Source organism: Pectinophora gossypiella, chromosome 6, assembly GCF_024362695.1.
Source record: "Pectinophora gossypiella chromosome 6, ilPecGoss1.1, whole genome shotgun sequence".
Lineage (NCBI taxonomy): Eukaryota > Metazoa > Arthropoda > Insecta > Lepidoptera > Gelechiidae > Pectinophora > Pectinophora gossypiella.
In genome coordinates this window covers 7906842-7928317 of record NC_065409.1, presented here as the reverse complement: position 1 = coordinate 7928317, position 21476 = coordinate 7906842, and the positions used below count along the sequence as shown (strand labels likewise).

The window sequence follows — 21476 nt, the reverse complement described above, 5'->3', positions numbered from 1 at the left end:
TTTCTCTTGAATCCAATTGCAAGGCTTTTCGGCGGGAAACGGGAACGGGACAGTTGCTTTCTTCATTGAGTAATCTAAATAATTAATACGAAGTGGTGTTTTGTGGTTAATGATCGCATTAAGTTAGTCAGAAGACATTCGCGAGTGTTATTATATTGGAGTATTCAATGAACAAAGTGTATCTGCCTATTTTCGCTTCGTGCTGGGAAGCCGCTTCATAGCTCAAAAGTTTATGCGGACTTTTGAGTTAATTCGTTTGGGGTTCGGAGTAGGAGTCTACTCCGAGGGTGGGGGCTTAGGTTTCATCATCATCATTCATCACCTTTCATCATTTCATTAATCATCAAGAAAAAAAAATACGTAAGACATGGCTGTATGGGCATAGTTCCCTTTGCCTTACCCTTCGGGAAAAACCAAAACAAAAAAAAAAAAATCCAATTGCAAGTAAAACGATATTTTGTAAGGCTTTTTGGCGGGAGGCGGGAACGGGACAGTTGCTTTCTTCATTGAATAATCTAAATAATTAATACGAAGTGGTGTTTTGTGGTTAATGATCGCATTAAGTTAGTCGGAAGACATTCGCGAGTGTTATTATATTGGAGTATTCAATAAACAAAGTGTATCTGCCTATTTTCGCTTCGTGCTGGGAAGCCGCTTCATAACTCAAAAGTTTATGCGGACTTTTGAGTTAATTCGTTTGGGGTTCGGAGTAGGAGTCTACTCCGAGGGTGGGGGCTTAGGTTTCATCATCATCACCTTTCATCATTTCATTAACCATCAAGAAAAAAAATACGTCAGACATGGCTGTATGGGCATAGTTCCCTTTGCCTTACCCTTCGGGGAAAACCAAAACAAAAAAAAAAAAAAAAAGATATTTTGTAAAAATACAGGATTTTTAAATGTAGGCCTTCTGTTATTGCTTTCACAGTGAATTCATGTTTTAATTTGTAATTATGTAGTGAATATTTCCTGCAAACATCAACCAGTTTTTCTCCTAAACTGTAAGTAGATATTCTTTTTGTCTTCAAATCGTAATATTCATTTATGCAACCAATATCAAACATTCTCACAGTTTGGTTATTTTTCAAATATTTTATGATAATATATAATAAACGTACTCTTCTTACTATCTCAAGAAGTCACAACTTTCATTATAACATTTTTGGTACTTTCTACTGAGTGGTGAAGTGGTATTAGCGACAGTAAATTCCCTCATTCGTTCTGTTTTTAACTGATTTTTTGTTTATATTCAGTGTCATTATAAAAAGTACCAACTGAGGATATATAGGTATTATTTAAAATGTGCTTCTCTAATATATCAATACCTACCTAGTATCATATAAAGTAGCACACATATTAGCAGTGGTAATTCATATGTGTGCATGACAAACATTATTATATGAAGATTCAAACAGTTTAACCATGATTAACATTCCTGTTGAGGATGATTCATATATGCATAAAACTTAATATTGAAGGAAAATATAATTATTTTTATTTTACATTGTTATATACTACATAGACATGTCAGATGAAATGTGTGTTGCAATATAATTACCGTTTGAGATAATTGGCAATATTTAACATAATAAATGACTATGTTATCACATTTGTTATCAGCTTACACATTGGTTGTATTTATTGTACTCTTGAATACTTAATTGGATCTGAAAAGAAGTCATTAAATAACCATGCTGCTTAAGTGATAATGATTTATATATAGTATGAGTTATAATATTTGGACCAAGAAACTCATGCTAAGAAGAAATAAAAGCTTTTGAATCTAAAAATTATTGAAGTTGGAATTAGAAACTCATTAATGTTTATTATTTTATTATTGTGTTTATTCCGAAATTGATAATGATTAAATATGCATACATTGCTTCTTTTATACAAGCCCACACTATCAGATAATGAAGGTCTCTAATTCTATCCCGTTCTTCATCTCTCTTGGGTGCAATTTCTCTTCAAACTTTGAAATGCACATTTCAGATTAACTTATCTTTTTCTGAAACTCTTTCTTTATTTATAAGTGTGTAGGTAACTCTACATTTATAACTTACATTAAATAGTAAAGACAACTGTTACGGCTTGATTTGATAAGTTGTTACAAATCTAGTATGTATCATTATTACAGTTTAGTTGAAATTGATTTTGTAAGTCGCGCCTTGCATTGTGCAAGCATTGTCGTCAAAACAATGAGTTTTTGTAGCGAGGCTATAGAATAGCCGGCGCGTGTGCTGTGGCGGTGGCGCTCGGCGCCGGTTGTTTTGACGTCCGCCGCCACGTGCCCGCCAGCGCCGCAGTCTGCCGCCGGCGCCGCCCGCGACACACGTGCGCTAAGCACCGCCTGCGCCGCCGCCCGGCCAACACGCGAAATGTTATCAGTCTCAACGGCCGCTTGGCTTTCACTCACAACGGTGTTTTTAAGTTCGCTGCCAGTTTAGTGCAAAATTCATTATGAAGAAACAAGAGTCTCCCAGGTCGGATAGAGGCGGCACGTCGAGATCGGCCCGTATGCTCACAGACAGTATGTCCTCGGATGACGGCACGGAGACGGAGCGGCTGCTGAGCTCGCAGCTGCCGGCGGCGGTGGTGGCCGCGGCCAGCGGGCGTCGCCAGTCCCTCACGGCGCCGCCCTCGCCCACCGACTCCCGCAAGAAGCACCACCGACACCACTACATGAATCAATTACAACATCTTATCCATTGGAAGGATATATGGGGAGAACCCCACAAAAGCCATCATGAGGTATAAAACCTTTTGCCAGCCATAATCACTTTGCAACGAGCATGATTGTATAACTTTTTGTTGTTATATTCAATCCCCTTTATATTGTCTTGTGTGTCTTACGTCTTCGGGTCAGGGTTTTATTTCACTCATTTAAGAACTTACAAACTTTAATAACAAATAAGTATACTGTTTCGAGAAAAATAGTAGGTCTGTACCGAATTGAATCACCGTGTCGATCAATCAGATACACTTAAATCGCAACGGCATTTTTTGTTTACAATATCTGCTCGATTGAGTTTTTCTCAGTATCTATAACCTTCACCTTATTTAACGCAACAAGAACAGCGACTAAAAGTGTAACCTTCATAATTGAACGTGCGTGTCATCGTGCTGTATTTCATTTGTCGGTTGGTAATGAAAAGAAAATTTTGTTGATACTCTACGTGTATTATTTATAGACGTAGATTACTTACTACTAATAAACCCTCGGCTAGCTATAATTGCAACATTCTTGAAACTATAAACACATGACTACACTGTCTACACGAGGTCTATGCGGTAAATTAAAATTAACATTTGGTTTGCACTACAACGCACTCAATCATGAGGTTATATTACACACGAGTAATTTTGTAAGTGAAAGTACGAATGAGGTAATGTTTCTGAGATGTAGAAGTTGTTTTCATGGCGTGTGTGTCCACAATGTCCACAGTCGACTTTCATGAGCCTGAAATGTGTGTCGCGCGCTGTGAGTTACCAGTTAGTGCATGGCCGAGTAACACGATATTTTACGATAACATACGATTGATCATTACAATATGGGACTCCTAGCTTTATGCACCCGTATGTTAACCATTTCAATTGTAAAGCGAGGCGACATGGCTCACCGCCGCATGCGATGTGTGACTCGAGGCCAATAAATTACCTAGAACGGGCCGCGTGCACTCAATTTAATTCTGACAATTCAGCGCGGCCGCAACTCGGAAGTTTTGCTCTTATTCAATGTCGCACGTAAATCTAGTAGTCAAAGGCGACCGACTTATGATTCGATGGAAATTGTAAAGAAAACTACTTTAAGTTTCTTGTATCTCAGTCTCTTCTCTCGTGTGGGTTGTGAGTTGGGCGGTCAATAAATGAACCTATAAACCCCGGCATCAGGGCTCATATAACGACTACCAACATATACTTAAGTAAATAGTAGCCGGAGCCAGCAGCTTAACGCGCCTTCCGAAGCACGTCATCATATTACCTTATTTTTCGGACACTCGGCTGATTTCAGCCTGCAATGTCCTAACTTGCAAAGTGTTTTTTGTATTACTGAGAATCGAGCTCAGGACCAAATGAGCCTACCGCTCAACCTCTGGACTACGGACTCCGTTAGGGACGTGTAACTCAGTATTTTATTTCAAGTACTTGGTTGACGTAACAAAGTATTTACGTTTAGCAAGCATTACAATTCATTATTGGTCTACCAAATTCCTGACAAATCTCAAGTGGTTCGCTTTTCGCTAATCTCAAAAGTTATCGTCCTCCTGACAGATTTATCTGGGAACACCGCCACTGCAATCAACATTTGGATTATGCCTCGTCGCCTAATCTGTTTGGCAAACTCTGCTGTCTTGTAGATCCGCGTCAATGTTCGCGACCTATACGGCTCCTTCTATTGTATTTCTCTACGCATCGATTGAATCCGTGGTTACTAATTAAATCCTGCCACAGTATTAGTCACCCAGTAGAACACCGTGTACTGTGCCAACGTAATGTATTGGCACGATTGTTAAGATTGATATATTGTATTCCGATTGTCAGTCATTCGGATCGCGGAACGTTGTAAGAACAGAGTGTCGTTTCGTTAGGTATTCTAATTAACCCTGGCAGACGACGACGCGAGGTACTTAGCTTTATTGGACGTGACTGCAATGAATGCACATAAAACAATTTACATAGAACCTTGTGGTGTACTACCGGAGTATCTACAACGGCTTATTCATTAAAATGATTGCTTGTCAGAGTATACACTTATAGAAAACCAGCCGCGCTTTTGCTTTTCTAAAATCATTTTTTTTTTCAACATACTTTTTCAATAACGATTCCCCCACCAACCCGCACTGGAGAAGCGTAGTGGAGTATGCTCCCTAGTCTCTACCCCCTCCGGTTGATTCAGGGGCGGCCTGTGCCTAGAAGTGATTGAAAACGATTCATTTTCTAAACCATAACTGCGACTATTCACAAATCTCATCTCCGTTGTTGCTATGGATGTGCTAATTATCGACCTGATATAAATAATTTGTTATAATATTGTCTTTATATAGCAGTGTCAGTACTGCCCTATTATAATCAAAGTTATGAATGGCAGTTCTATTTATATCTTACTGTTTCCTGCGACTTCGTCCGCATGTATTTCGGTTATCGCGATAGATAGGTGTTCTAAGTCCGTAGGTTTTGTTAGTCCATTCCTCGAAAGTTCCCCTTGTATGTGCCAATTTCCAGGGATGTTGGTGAGTAAAGGTAACTTCACATTTATTATCTAATATAGAAGTATTTATGCTTAATTTTCAATTTCTACGTTCCCGTTTCTACGTTTCTAGGGACCCATTTGCAATTCTTCATTAGAAAGCATCGTAAAAAGTGCGTCCTTGTCTCGAACGGGACGACTGCGTGTCACGCAATTCGCAAAGCGTTCACACGTGGCTTTTGGTTGAAATCATTTTAAGCTTAGGCAAAGGCAGAGGCATTCTTAGAATCTTCAAAGTTAGAATGAAAAGGTATTTACAAGATAGGTGTATGTCTTCCACCTTAGGTCTCATCGTCACTTACACCATCAGGTGAGTTTGTGGTCAAATGCGAACCTATATTTTTAAAAACAAATACTTAAAAATTCTTACGTAGTTGGCCACTCGGCTCTATCGACCCGAAGTTATGGTACTTACTTACCGTACCTCTCGTACCCGCCCGTTGACAAAAGGGAGGCATGTACTTGTGCTCTTACCGTAATATTTGGACATACTAAAGGGTTCTCTTTTCACTATTGTTAATGAAAGGAAGGTTTCCATATTATTGAGCTTCTATTAGCTTGTATTAATCTTGCCTTTAATAGGAAATCGTGCGACTGTACCTATTAAAAGCAAGATTGTTACAACATAACATACGCTCACGACTAGGTATATGCTAATTAGGATAGTCAGAGGTGCATCCATCGCAAGATGAACTAAGTACCCCACTCACCGAGCTTTCTGATTTATACAAAAGTCCCCTTATTTATTACTACGTAGATAGTCATTTCAAGTATAGTCTATAAACAACACCGCGTATAAAAACCTCGGCCCTTTCCAAGAGTTATTTTATACTTTGAAAACGTGTTCTTCTTAGATCAAAAGAAAGTATTGAAAAGCTTTTAGCTTAACGATAATTTGAAGAAACATTTTCCATGTAGAACAGAGCCTACTACTACTCATAATGCTTTCTATGCATAGCCGTTTACTTACGGTATTAGTTACGTACACAAAATAGGAATAGTGACTAGTATTTGTTATCTAAATAAGGTACTTATGAGTGATCTTACTAGCGATATGAGACATAGTTACCAGTAATAAGCATAACGAATGTGATAAACGTTTTTAATTATACTTATCTGACAAATGACCTCGGCAAACGATCACTACGTGGTGAAGATTCACGTATTAGGTAGATAAGCTGCAATGTCAAAGCACTAATGTATCTAAATAATAAAAACAAACAAGAATCGCTAGGTATTGTAACTAGTATCGTACGTACATTGATTTTGTATGCCCAACATATGGTTTCCAGTTTAAATACACAGAAATTATATTTTTATTATGGCAAACATTTTCCCTTCTCGTAATCGCCAGAGGGAGTATATCTACAGTTTTACCTTGAGACTTTTACTATGTTCTAAGAATTCAAGATATCAGTGATTGCAGTTAATATAACGTTATTGAAGGGTCAATACCTTGGAATAATTAACTATAATCTCTTACTCTTGTCGTTATTTCGCTATATTTGTTTAAGTCTTGCGCGTTCCTTTACTAGTAAAAGGTCAATAAATATTTTATATTTTGTAGTAGTAAAGTATTCGGTGTAACCTGGTTTTATATTTTCTTAAGTAACATCTATCATCTATCATCTACGTTAGTATTATATGATCTGTGCATCTATCAACGTTAGGCTTGACTGGGGTTTGTTATTGGGGAGTGAATCACTCAAGGGCGTCTCGAGCCTCGATCAGCATTTAGTTTCGCCATACCATGCGTCATTATTCCTACCCGCGTATGATATCACCAGTTCCCAAAACAATGTTTCCTACTATCTTATAGGAACAGTCGTACAACTGACAAGCATCAATTGTGTTTCAGTGTTATTGTTCTTGTTATCACATACAGTGTCCGATAAAATCTCGGGTTTTGATTTATGGTCGATTTATCAATCACCTTAACGTTCATGAATTCGCGCTCTGTTTGTAAGACTTAGTAAGACTTAGGTATTTTTATCTTAGATAATCCTCGTTATCTTTGACATTTGGCATTTCAAAGCTTTGAACATTGAAGTGGGCGTTACTCGAAAGTATTTATCATCCTATTACTTCTACTCAAACTTAGGACACATGTGTTTAATAATAGTGTCTATAGTTCAGCAAACAGATTTCATAGTATGCATATCGTAAATGTCTGGATTCACGTAAAATCCGGAAAGCTGCGAACAGGACAATCGTAAAATTAACAACATCGATTGCCATATCATCATAGGCAATGCTATCAAAAATAGTAATTGCTAGTTTCATAAAGTTTAATATTTGCCTTGGCACAATTTTGTAAGGGTGTAGGTAGGTAATTAGTCTTTAGTGCAACAGCACTAGATCATAAAAGTCAGATTACTTGTATTTTTACCGTCGCGTCGCCCACTGCTCTCGGCGCGCGTATTACCCGTTGAATCGAAATGATTGCATTATCGTTGGCATGTAGGTACCACACAATCCGACCCTAGGGTATCGCAGTTTCATTATAATACCCGCTACTACTGAGAAGTCATATCTCCTGCCAGCGAATTGTATTGTATAAACGTTGTATGCTTTGCTCTTATTATTTCTTGTTCTCTGGTTCTGCCCCGAGGTTATTCCTTTTACATCCATTTTCAGAGAGTTGTTCTTCACATAAAACAAGACTGTTCTACTCACTTCTTGTGAAATAATTACACGGAATTAAAGGTAAACCATAATCTAATTAAAACGGTTGCTCAGTTGCTCAAAGAGAATAAGTAACAGACATGCCTTTGTAACTGATATTATTATCGCTATCTTATTAATATTTATGTTCTCGGGTATTTTGTATTGAGTAACATAACATAACATAACAAATACTTTATTGCACAAACAGGAAAAAACAAAATACAAAAAGAGAAATAGAATTAGTACAATAGGCGGCCTTATTGCTAAGTAGCAATCTCTTCCAGGCAACCTTTAAGTATAGGAGATATTGAATATTAGGTAATATAGCGGGATAGTGCAGCATGGGAATACTTGTGCATATAAAAATAAATACACTTTTGACTACATAAACTACATAATAATAATACACATAATTATAATTGTTATAATAAATAAATATCACTACTTAAACTACTACATATACTATGGAAGAAAAGGAGTAGATAGATTATGAAGATGAAGAGGAAATAGAGGTAAGGAAATGCGCCTTGACTTGCCGTTTAAAGGACTCCAATGACGAAGCTCTCCTAATGCTTTCAGGCAGAGAATTCCACAATCGGACAGCTTGCACCGTGAAAGACTTGGAGTAGAAAGTTGAGGAATGGGAAGGAATATTTAGAGATAGATTGTTGGATGAACGGAGGTTGCGGGTAAGAGTGGAAGAATGAAAGACGAAGCGATCTTTAAGATAGCAAGGAGATTTAGGGTTAAAAAGGACGGAATATAGAAGGAACAGGATATGGCAGTCTCTCCGACGATAAATCGGTAACCACCCAAGCCTCGCACGGTAGTCGGAAACATGATCAAACTTCCGCAGGCCAAAAATAAATCTTATGCATAGGTTTTGTAATCGTTCAAGTTTTGAGTAGTTATAATATAAACCCTCATTTGAGTGTATAGTATTATCTAACATCTGAAGGACCTTGTCCGCGTTTTGACACTTGTAGTTATAATACAAATTACACTTACCTAACTAGTACTAAAGTACTGTGTAAGTACACTACATACATTATATAAACTCGTGCCCGTAAACCCTAATAGGGCGGGCAGAGCCACAAGTAATTCTTCTCAAGAAGACAACTTGCAGCCACTATTTGATATTGATACGAAGTCCTTAGATGGATATTCGTCTTATATAGACATACAGGATGCTGGTGAAATCGTAACGAAAACTTTGAGGGATGATTCAGACCATTCTGAGTTGATATCAAGTGGAATTTCACTACATAGAATCATGGTCTGAATCATCCCTCTTCGTATTTGTTACGATGTCACTAACACTCTGTATGTAGGATTATTATCTGCCTATCGCCCATAACAGTCGTTCATCATGTTAGGAAAGACACAATCCCGCTGTCGGATCTTACGACATGTATGGGAAGACAAGCAGCTGAACGTGTTCTATGTTTTTTATTAGCTCCCAGAACAGCATAGAAGCTGTGTACACTAATAATCTTAAATTCGTAACGCGTGTTCATAATAAACGTTTAAATTGATCCTTGGGTGCATGACCGTTCTATTATAAGTTATTAGGTATACAAATGTCTGTATAAGAGCTCGTGATGTTCAATTTATAATTTACAATAGTTATCATTTTGACATTACTTTGCAAAACTAATGTTATGTATGTATTTCTGTCCGTGTAATTATAGGCATTTTCCTTGTGTTTCGCCTATTGTCCGTAGGAATAAGAACTAGCAGTAGGTATGCCGTTGAATCACAAAAAGAGACACGATTGCTGCTTGAAAATTCGTAAATATATACCTCAGGGAAATCTCCAGCATCTGGGATGTTTTCCCTTTATAGAATATTTGTTATAATGGTATAAATTAAAAAAATGTAATAAGTATAGCTTGTTGTTATGAGTATTTTTGTGAATATTAGTTAAGTAATTGTCATATTTGTGGTGCCATCTTTTGGAATGTTATTCTTTTGGCAACCGCCATCTATGATTACTTATAAAAATCAGTCACCGCTTGGTTGTGCTGATTTTCACAGAAACTGCGCAGACCCATGTGTATAAATATACGTCTTTATAAATTCAACGAAACTTCGTTAGATGGCGTTAGTAGTACTAAATAAGTAAATGCGTTTTGTTACAATTAATTGACTGATGTTATTTCATTTTAATCTAACTGAAACTATGTTGAAACCATCTATGAATGGTTTATCGTTTGGCACCTTATCTATACATTGTTTTACATTCAGCATAATCCTATAAATTTATAAATACGAGGACAAGTGCTAGCCTGAGGAAACGTAGGACTGAACAAACAGACCGATAACTTTGATAAGCGCTCCTTCATATAATTTATTTATTATTAAGTAGATAGATATTAGTTTACTCGGCTATATCAAATCTTATCATTCAATACGAGTCGGAGTTTGTCGATGGCAGGACTGCACTGTGTTCCTCGCTCCTTGTTACCACAAATAAATACCGTTTGTTTTATTTATATGTTTAAATTAAAGTACCCTCGTATTTGCGAAAGTTTATAAACTCAGAAATTGTTGCCATACGATTTGAGTTCCTGTGTAGATCTGAATAGCGTGTCTAATCGGTAAACGCGGCAAATGTGGAAATGGCATATCATGGATCGTCCTAGACATATTCGGACTAGTGGTGTAGTGACGTCATGTCGTGGTCGGAGAGGGCAGGTCCCTCGACGGAGCGTAGGCCGCTCATGCTGTCGCTCAGAGTGCCCAGGAGCTACGGGAGTCTCTTCCCTTACTACAAGTTTGTGAGGGATACCGCCAGCGAGTCTGTTCAAAATGAGGTACTGATAAAACCATCCAGTTACGTCACCGTGACCTTTCGTAGCTTCGATGCCATAAATTCAAGGTCAATCATTAGTCTTTTATACTTCCTAAAAATATATATGGGTAATTAGTTTTGTATTTTTAAATGGCAGCAATGATACCATTAGTATAGTTAATGTGAAACACATGCCTAACAATATTTATTTTTATAAATAGGTAGGTACTCGCAAATCTTCCTTTTTATATAATGGAATTTGAACAAAAAAAACTCGAGCTCCTCCGTACTTCGGAAGGCACGTTAAGCCGTTGGTCCCGGCTGAATTAGCCGTCGTTAATAACCACCAATCCGCACTGAGCCCGCGTGGTGGTTTAAGGCCCGATCTCCCTATCCATCCATAGGGAAGGCCCGTGCCCCAGCAGTGGGGACATTAATGGGCTGGTGATGATGATGATGAACAAAAAATATAACGTAGCATAACGCACGCTTGTTATCCAAAGGGGTTGACAGAGGTATAGTAATACCCACTCCTCGCCAGCTATCATTAAGTCACATGTAATAGTGAGCCTATCGCTATTAACTGGGCATAAATTCGAAAATAGTTCTTTAATGTAAATAATAAATCAATGAGATTACCTACTGATACATGTAACATAGGATTCACGAGTTTTTATCGAAGCTAGAAATCGTTAATCAAAGCAATCTTTACTGTACCAGAAGTACGTTAAATTGATTTTACAAATTCATTGAACAAAGTTTGTGATTTCAATTTCCTAAGACACCTCATCAAAATCACTGCAATTTCACTTTTTCTTTACTAATTACTTAACGCATACCTAAGGGGTTGGTTAACATTATTAATAACTTCAGCGCGGCCGGGACCACCTGTTAATAATGAATGGCAGTGAGACACTGGAACAATTGAATCAATATTTTAATAAAACTGAGTTCAGTTTTATAGCTTATATGTAGGCCTACAGCGGGATCTATCATTTCATGTATAAAATAAGGTCCCACTGGGCAAAAACCTGTTTTCTTTACAATTTTCATAGTTTTCTGGTGTTACTATAATAATAACACGCGTATAGATACATCAATGATGTTCTGCGTATTTGAAGTTGTAGCACTTGCGTACGCAATGGGTGCTGCCAGTTCTGCCACTACTCAGGTAATCTCAGGTACTTACACTTACGTCATCAAATGGCTAGCAATGGCGACTTTTCATAGGATTGAGCATACCTTGATTTATTATACCTACCTTATACTTATATTTACCTAATATTTTTCTAATTTCTTAAGTTTGCAGTGTTTTATTTTAATACACTTTACTTTATTTTATACACTTTTACTTTATTTTTAAACACTTACCCTTAATTGTATAAACTTATACAAACTTAAAAATTTGAAATTAGAAAAATATTAGGTAAATAATTAATACATAACTATGTACGCCGTAATTATCATAATATATATATAAATTAGTCACAATACCGTAACCTTCTAATTGTAAAAAATGTTTTAATGTATGTGATCTGGCTGTACTTTATTATTATTATTATTTTATAAATTAATACATAAGTTCCTGCACTGCATTATAATCTAGGTTCACAGTTATGTACCTACCTAAATACCAGTTGTGGTTGCCAATCCTCGATGTTCAGATGACAGTTGCGTCCCGCTATTTAATAGTTTTGAATTACGACTGGTCTGTTTATTTGATTTACTAATCGCCACGCATCATAAAGGTGTCAGTCGTCACATTTGAACCAACTTCTCTGGCTAGTGTCCATGCAGGATTAATACTGTGGTACTGGCAAGATTGCCTGTGATACAGCAATTTATTGTGCGTTTCTTTTAGTTTCTACTATCAACATCGAGTACTTTTACCATTAATCAATAAAAAAAAAATAAGTAACGCGTAAACTTACAATTATGCTTATACAATTGCTTATGCCTTCATTAATGAAGGCAAACAATTAAAGGCTATTATTTCGATCACAATTATCCATATACTTACCTACTTATTAATAGTACTTACCCATATCTAACCTACCTATACTACATCTAAATGTCATCATCAGTCTTTCCTTCTATAGTACATCAATGGTTTTTCTTTAGAAGCTCGTTACTTTCGATTCGGATGCGATTTTATCGGAATTAATTAATTGTTTGTCTACTTGTGTCATATATTATACGAACAGGGGTAAAACTATATTTTTAGAGAAAGATCTTCTGACAAACTTTGCTGTTAACGGCATCTTCAAACTTTTTTTTACCGTGTTACATTTAGCTTATAAGCCTGCTTTTATAAGGTTTCCCCTTCAGTTTTCGACGACCCCCGTGATAGCTTTTCTAGAAATTTTTATAGGAAATTAAGTTCTGTGCAATAAAGTGGATTTGATTTGATTTTTTGTTTTGAAAACGTGGACTTATTGCGTCATTTGACTGGGTCTCCCATATCGTCATCCATACACATATGTAGTGGCCATCTTTTGAATTTCAATAATGTAATAGTTGCACTAGTCGTTGGCTCAGTCAGTTGCATTGCATTTGAAGACAGCCCTCGATCCGTTGGCAGCTCACTGGATACCACTGTGATTGATTGCTGAAAGCTACTGCCCCTACATAACGTCTTATTTCTATGTCGTCAACCATTTCCTGGTCCTTCTATTCTTATTAGCAAGCGGCTATAACTCTTGATAAATAATCTAAATATACACAGACATTTCTATATAAAGAAAACACTAAGGTTTGAAACACCATTTCTGCGATTGCGAAAAATCTCGCTCTAAGTTCCAGTCCATGCAATTGCAAATATTAACGCTATAAATACCTTGATAATTTGCATGTGTGGTTAACGGTCACCCTCATTATCATAGTATACTTTATGGTCCGTGTGTAAATTATGGTGTAATAATCGTATATTTTCGCCGTTATCTGGCAAATCTTTGCTTTTATAGAACTACTGGTTATCCTAATATCAACTTTATTAAGCTATGTCAAAATATACCACAGTATAAGAGGAGGTGATCAAAACTTTGCTCTTCAGAGCTAGTGCAAAATTTATATACTAAGCGAGTTTTAATGAGTTTCTAATTTTCGACTTGATTTGTTTTAACGATCGAATCTAATGCTGTGTTATCGCCATGCTTCGAGCAGCGTCTTTTATAAGGACATATGGACAGGTATTGATTTTTGCGTTACACGCGTCAGTCAGGTTAAAATTACTATGACTGCATGGTCATTTTTACATGATTTACATGACTATGGTCTTGTTTGACGTTTTACTATAGGATTTATATGTGCCATTGGCGGTTACTATTGTCGTCGATAATGTTATGCATTTACTTATGTGACGAAAATGTACAACTTTTAAGAAAAATATCACCTAAAAATAGACTGGAACATTGAATTATAAGCTACAATAATCACTCCACTTGTTTGAAATAGACATATCCTATCTGTATAGATGAAAAAAGAACAAGGAAGTGTGATATGTTGGCGATGAGAAGCGTGCTCGGCCGGCCGCAGCGGGGCCGGTGGTTCAGTGGAATCCCGTAACCCCGTTACTCTTTTTGCTCTGCATGTACTGCGGATCTTAAGTGCACTTTATGCTTTTTGTCACATGTTCTTAACAGTGCAAACCAATTATCGTTACGAATTAACTTTTACCTTCTTTATTTTTTGACCACCATAATATTATAGTCGTAACGTGTTGTTTCCTTTTTACCTGTTATTATTATAATACGGATTAGGAAATAAATTCGATATGATTTTTAACTCAAAGTATGTAGGCAAGCGATTATTTTAGTAGACGTGGTTATCACACTAGGAACGAGGAAAAACTCAAGCAGCCGTTAAAAATTTTTTGATCAATAAATTAATCAATCAATGACCTAATACGATATATTGTACGTAAGAAAAAACGTAGTATGTTGTTCGGCGGGGAGGGTTCACGAGATGGGTAGACATTTGGAGCGACGCTCGCGCAGCCACAGTCCGTAGTCCGGCGGACACCGCGCGACATGTTGCCCCCGGAGCGAATGGCGCAGCGCTCCGCTGCGGCGATCATCAAGCGGCTCTCACTCCGCACTTATAGCACCTACTCTCTTGTACGTACAGCCACACGTCTTCATTCATAGGCAGCGCCCGCCCTCCGCCCGCCCTACACCACGTCGTGCCGCGCTCTAAATAAACGCGCGCAACGTCACGCAAACTCGCGGCGTGCAGCTCGTAGTGTGGCTCAGTCAGCACGCTCGCAAATCTGTCACAGGACGCCGTGCGGTGCGCTCGCGTTATTATGCGGCCCGAGACACCATGTCTCTGCCGCCGCACCTTCCGGACTCTTCGGGCGGTGATAATGAGTATGTGCACATTCGATGTCTTATCGCGAATATACATAAACCGCGGAATGTGTGTAGACCGCCCGTTTTGTACGGGAGGCGCAGCTCACTGCAAGTGGTACACGAATCGCCGCCGTCGTCAGATACGGAGCGCAGCGGGTCTGAGAGGTCGATCAGCAACTCGGAAAGGTCGATCAGCAACTCGGAAAGGTCGATCAGCAACTCTGATAGATCGATCAGCAACTCGGAGGAGCCGCTGCCGGCGCCGCGCGCTAAGAGCAACAGCTTTGCAGGGTCGCTGCTAGCGCCACCACAGATGGCGGGCAAGCGCCGGCGGCCGTCGTTCCTGCACCTGACGTCGAGCGGTAGCGGCGAGCTGGCGGGCCCGCTGTCGGCTGGCGCGCACCTCAGCGTGCCGCGGTTCACGGTGACAGCGCCGCCGGGGGAGCAGCGCCGACATAGCCATGCTTTTGCCGGCTTCCACGGCTTCGCCCTCCGTCGACATTCCAACACGGTCTGCAACGGTTTCGTATTAATAAACCACGTGTGGAACTTTTTTATATTTTCCTTACTAATTTCAGGTCTTGTTTGGCATGGTTTTGCGATTGACATCTGCGTTATTTGCATTGCATTTTACGGCATGTTACTAACTTGACATAAACGATGTGTACTTTGCATATAAATGTTTAACTCCGAATGCATATATCTCCAATTATGATTCTATTTATTTGTGATAGGTATTGTCAACTTTCCAGTAAACAATTTTAGTATTCAAGGTGATGCAGGATATAAAACAAGAGGCACTTATTACATGTATTCAAATTGATATCGAATTTCTATTAAATTCATGTTTTATAGGCTGCGTTGTGATATCATTCTTTATCGCTATATCAATAAATTGTGTTCATTATAAGTAGCGACAGGCGGTGAACAAACGTTTACTTGTATTTCGTAGTTACCTACTTGTATACATAGTGTTGTTCCGTGCTTCATATTGCTTGTTCATTAGGAGGAAAATAATTCAAGTGCATTATAGAGAATTCCGTTTTTGTGGTTAATGGTAGTGGTTCATCATGTTGCGCTGGAGTGTACAAAATAACGAGGTGGTTTCTCCTTTGTACTTACTTGTTTTTCTTAGTTTCAGGAAATTTAGTGTGCAAAATATTTTATTGGTAGCAACAATAGAACATTTGCAATGAGAGTAGGTAGATAATAAATTGCCTATTAGGTACAACTATAAAATGGTACAGCTACAAATCGGCCTAACCGCAAGTCATATCGCTTTTTAAACTTACGTCAAATCATTTATAGAATTTACATGTTTTTTGTAAGTTTTGGGGTAAAACGGGGTCGCTACCCCGTTTTTATAATTGTATACTTTAAATGTAAACGAAACATTCTTAACAATATGGTTATTAGTTATAGTTATTATATTACCCATTACTTTTAACATAAGTGTTTCGGCTTTAAGTGCATCGTGTGTCCACAGTGTGTGTCTAATAACTTTTTATTTATATTATTTCGTTGTTTTTTAATTTATTTTTATTCTTCCACGCGGGCAGTTTACGTATTGCTGACAATATGTCAGGATTTTTTTACAGGAACGAAGACCCTCCTTGTTTGTATTTTTTTTTATTACCAGCTAGTTAGTAGGAAATAGATCTAACGTAATCCAATAATAAGACGTATTTTTTATTGTCACGAATATATTATTAAGGCATTTTTTGTAGAAATGATTGAAGATCAAACTTTGAAATTATTAAAAAAATAACGACCGTCTATTCTGTATTCTACAAATGATTCCTTCTAAGCCAAGATTTATGTAGAATAAACTGATTAAATAACGATGGGAGGAATTCTCAGGGTTTCCGTTGCCTAACCTCCTTCAATCGACTTCAAAAAAGGAAGACGTTCTGAATTTAATTTATTTTTTTAAAATAATGTAACGGTGTTTGTGTGCAGAGCCTCCACCGCAGTGAGTCGATGGTGTCGCTGGCGTGCTTCAAGACGCTGTCACAGCTGGTCAACAACGACGCCACAGTGGAGCTACAGCAGTACCTCGCCACCAACAAGAATGTTAACATCGATGACAGAGATGAAGTAAGTCTATCTTTATAATTCTTTTTCGAAGGCAAGTCACATTTTATCACCACCTAGACAACAACGCAACCTATACAATGTCCCTGTGTTAGCACGCACATTACTTATGAGAAACATAAACAGCCTCCACTCAATCAACCGTTGCGGGCGTGGAGTATACTCTACCATGCTGCTCTATTGCGGATTAGTGAAGGTGTTTAGGCTATCAGCTACTCATTAGATATATAATTTATTCGTCAGTTTTAAATGCTTTGAAATTAATTGTTTAAGGATTTGATATTTGCCATCGCCATGCCATCCTGAAACCGGTTTATAAGTTATATTACTACCTAGCATTTAGTCTGTATACATTTATTCCACTTTCCGGCAACATGTAGACCCGTTAACTTAATTTAGGTCCGGTCACAATATGATGCGTCTTACGGTACGCGTATGCATTGGTGCTTCAAACCGGTCTCAAGGGGTTTGTTAAGTAGAACTGCATTTGAGAGGTCGCTTAAGATCTCAACGTGACCTCCATTCGAAAAATGCAAGTTTTATTCATAAACAACACGACATAGCATCGCGCAAAATAAAGACAAACGTTTCAAATTTATTTTTTAAATTACCTTCTTCGGCTATCATAGGTCCCCCTTCCTCTTTAAAATAATGTTTTCTTGTATTATGTCCTTTTACTTTATCATACTTGACATTTTATGACCTAGATAGGTTATAAAATATTGACAACTTTAAACACGTGATGTAAACCGGTGCGTGCACGTGCGTCACCAGTTTCAAAACAAAAGTGTTTTGCATTTTCCTTGTTTTTTAAATTATGATAATTTGACGATTGCTCTTACTAATATACCTACCTATTATCATCTGATAGTAGATATATACGCGATTTTATTGGCTGTATGGGGTTTATAATATTCACTACATTATATTTTGTATATTAAAATATATTATGCGATGCGATACTGGTAGTCAGTCGGCTGCCCAATCTTATCAGTATATTATAATAATTATTGTTATTACGTTCGGAAAATCATTTCAAGGAAAGGATACGTTTTAAGGAAAATGTTACTGTTTGTTTACATATTAATCTACCTATCGGAAATTCGGAACCTATTTTTTGTGGCAATGCGATATTGTTTTTTTTTTTCGAATAAAGGTGGGGATATAAATATTTACGTAATAAATAACTAATAGACATATAAGACGTCATATTTAAATATATGTATTTAGTAACGGAATATAAATATGAGTAGGTACACAAATTCCGTTACAGTAAATTCTTATAGGTCAGTTTACTCAAAGTTACTTTACTTATTAAGTTTAACATAGACTACAAGTCTACGATCACGTTACATGAAGTTACGTCAAGTGTCACCTATTTTATTTTATATTTTTTTAATTTCGAACAGAATGGCACAACAGCGCTTATGTGCGCATGCGAGACTGGGCGAACCGCTGCGGTGCGGCTATTACTGGCTGCGGGCGCGGACGCAGGCGCTGCGGACGCGGACGGGTGGACGCCGCTAGCGTTCGCGGCGCGTGGCGGACACCTGGCCATCGTCAAAGATCTGCTGGACGCTGGAGCTCGCGTTGACCCTCGAGACTGTGTAAGTGTTATGGCATTCCTGCCCTGCATTGGTATTTTATACACAAACACTAAGTTTTCTAGGAGAAATTATTTTTCAATCGCAACATGATTACACAAAAGCACACCTTTTTATCCTGTTTATTATTTAAGTATTAAACAGAGAAAAAATATCGTTCATCTATTACAGATGAGGAAAAGGAAGTCTCTAAGTGTATGCCTAACCTTTTTACTTTTTTTTTAACAAGACGATTTAAAGTTCGTAGACACTTTTATCTATTTTTCTTATTTCAAACAAGTATTGCACAGTGTGACTTAACATACTCCTTCGCAGGCGCAGACATCTGACCATTATTTTTGACGTAACTTATTGTAGATTTGCCGCAGGTGGCATTAACTCGGACAAATCGGACTGAGGGCTCTCACTCGGCATAAAATTTAAGTCAACAGGCCTGGGGGTGCCCAGTTCGGCGCGAACCTCGGCGCAGGGGATCATATTTGAAATAATTAATCGACCTTAGTGGGTCAATAGCGGTAAGCGCTGAATGAGGGAAATCATCGACCACGCCGGGGGGTCGGTATCAGGGTCCAGAAGTGTTTGTTGTCACGAACTGGTTAGCCGCTTCTATAGCTAGAGTAGGTAATCGGGTCGTCAGAATCGTACATAACATCCTCTAAAATCTGGCCATCGTTAGAGAACTACTGGATTCTGGAGCTCCCGTCGACCCTAGAGGCTGTGTATTTATTGCATAGCTATCTACGTCTCGTCTACTAACGCGGACAGCTAGACGCGGCTTAAACGTTCGCGACCATTATACTAAAAACTGAAACTTCGGGAAATATAATCGTTATGCTTTTACGTAACAGCCAATATTCTTAATTGTCATAAATATAAATAACATCTGTCACATTTTGGCTCGAAAATACTTAGGAAATGAGGAAATGCACGGGTGTCACATCAGTCATAGCTTGAGGAAACGTGAGTCATGCACAAAGAGCGAACAGATGGGCGGTTGCATTTTCGTGGGTGTATGTGCAGAAATTTTGAGGGTACAGTTTGACATAACTGACACGATGCCAGAAAGGGTGGCACAAACAATCCCTACTCACTAAATCATTTTGGCTGAACTTGTAATTCAAGGCGTCTAACATAAAGTAACTGCATTTGAGAAGCGTAATATGAAACCTTAAGACGCAGATAGACTTAAGCATTCACTTGTAATGAGCATTCTAGAAAATATCACATTACAGAGAAATAAACGGGAGCGTTTTATCGAGAATTCTGGCGAGCATTTTGAAGAGAATAACGAGCATTCACTAGAATTGTCGTGAAAATGTTTGTCTCTATTTGTTGTTCAGTTAGACAATTTTAAGAACGGCCATGGCTCACAAGCATTCACAGCATAGGCTTGAATCTATCAACACCTTTACATAGAGCTACAAGGTGAGATCTTATCAATAGTCACTTATTTTATCATGATTTAGTTCTGTGGCTGCATATTAAACTATTTAAAGTAACGACAATGTAGATAATAACAATGAGTTAATATGACATGGTTGTCCACTTATTATTGTTGTTAAATTCTTTCGCAAATTATTAATAGGTGAAAGAGATAACTTCACAGGCGACTTGGGCACATTGTTTATCGTGATGAGTAGATATTTACAGAGCAGCTGTGCGTACTTTTGCGTTATTTTCGTGGAGTATGTTAGTATAGCGTTGGCAGTTCACGCTGTTTTCGTAACGCGTGATTGTCGGGAGCGTATGCATCACGGTCGCACTTTAAACTAATGACAATCCACTAAATATTGAAAATTCTAAGTATAGATGTTTAGAAAATAGACTCGAAGAGTGGTGTATCCTCTGGAGTATCTAACACAACACGCGTCTTGAGACAACGACGTAGTAATTTCAGAAGCTATTAGAAGGCAATCACAGTAACGAGTTACATAACCGTATAAGACTAAATGCATCGTATATTAAACGAATGCACATGTGACCTAAATATTATAATAGAGCAATGACCAAATTGTGCTCTGGATCGAGAACACAAAATTGGTAAGCGTATTTATATCGCCAGTGGACCCTTGCCAAAATGTCACTGACATTCACTGTATATGTATGTATACATTCTTTTATCCAGTCAAAATACACTCGTCAACAACAATATCACAGATGTAACATGAATCACGAAACATTTATTTCTCAACGAAAGATTTCTTTCACTAGTAAATCCCTAATTATAGGAATAGTGTCAAGGTGGCGCGTTCTATGGTCTGTTTTCGAATAGTTACTGCAGTTATATCATTTGTATTTTTTGTTGTTACCTTTAATATACTTATATGCTTTTCGAATAGTCCTTCAAATGGTTTCATGCCATGTTTATGTACCTACTAAACCGAGCTCCAAATCTTTGCGGGGTTAAGATGGTTGCGAGAAAATCGGCTGTGAGACATACGGAAATTCAAGGAGACAATATAATTTACGATGTTGATGACAGCTATAAATGATTTTGTAAATATAATCTATATCTCAGGGCACAATAAATATTAATTCCCGGCAAAGAGGACAAAAGTTTACATCTGTACCACACTGGTACTGGTGTTATTCGTATAAATGGCGACGTTTGACGATCATAAAATATATAAAATATTATCGCATTAAAACGAGACAAACCGAGTTTAAGTCCATGTTATTTCTGTAGTTGAGACATTTCCATAATTTAGTTTTATTGCAGT

At 37.8% G+C, this 21476-nt stretch overlaps 1 protein-coding gene across 8 annotated transcripts in view; it reads left to right on the top strand.

Annotated features, from left to right (window-relative positions):
• The first annotated feature begins 865 nt into the window (after positions 1-865).
• LOC126367671 (kinase D-interacting substrate of 220 kDa B) overlaps positions 866-21476 on the top strand; it is a 44500-nt gene continuing 23889 nt past the window's right edge. Inside the window, exons 1-3 of one of the 8 annotated variants that reach the window (XM_050011306.1) lie at positions 866-1001; positions 17018-17155; positions 18562-18759. In XM_050011306.1, coding sequence (XP_049867263.1) covers positions 17039-17155; positions 18562-18759 — 315 coding nt within the window. In that variant the 5' untranslated portion in view covers positions 866-1001; positions 17018-17038. Of the gene's footprint in view, positions 1002-2319; positions 2752-10321; positions 10732-13756; positions 13898-14712; positions 14825-14897; positions 15570-15962; positions 16159-17017; positions 17156-18561; positions 18760-21476 lie in introns of those variants that run through there. The other 7 variants (XM_050011301.1, XM_050011302.1, XM_050011304.1 and 4 more) reach the window with 7 other exon arrangements.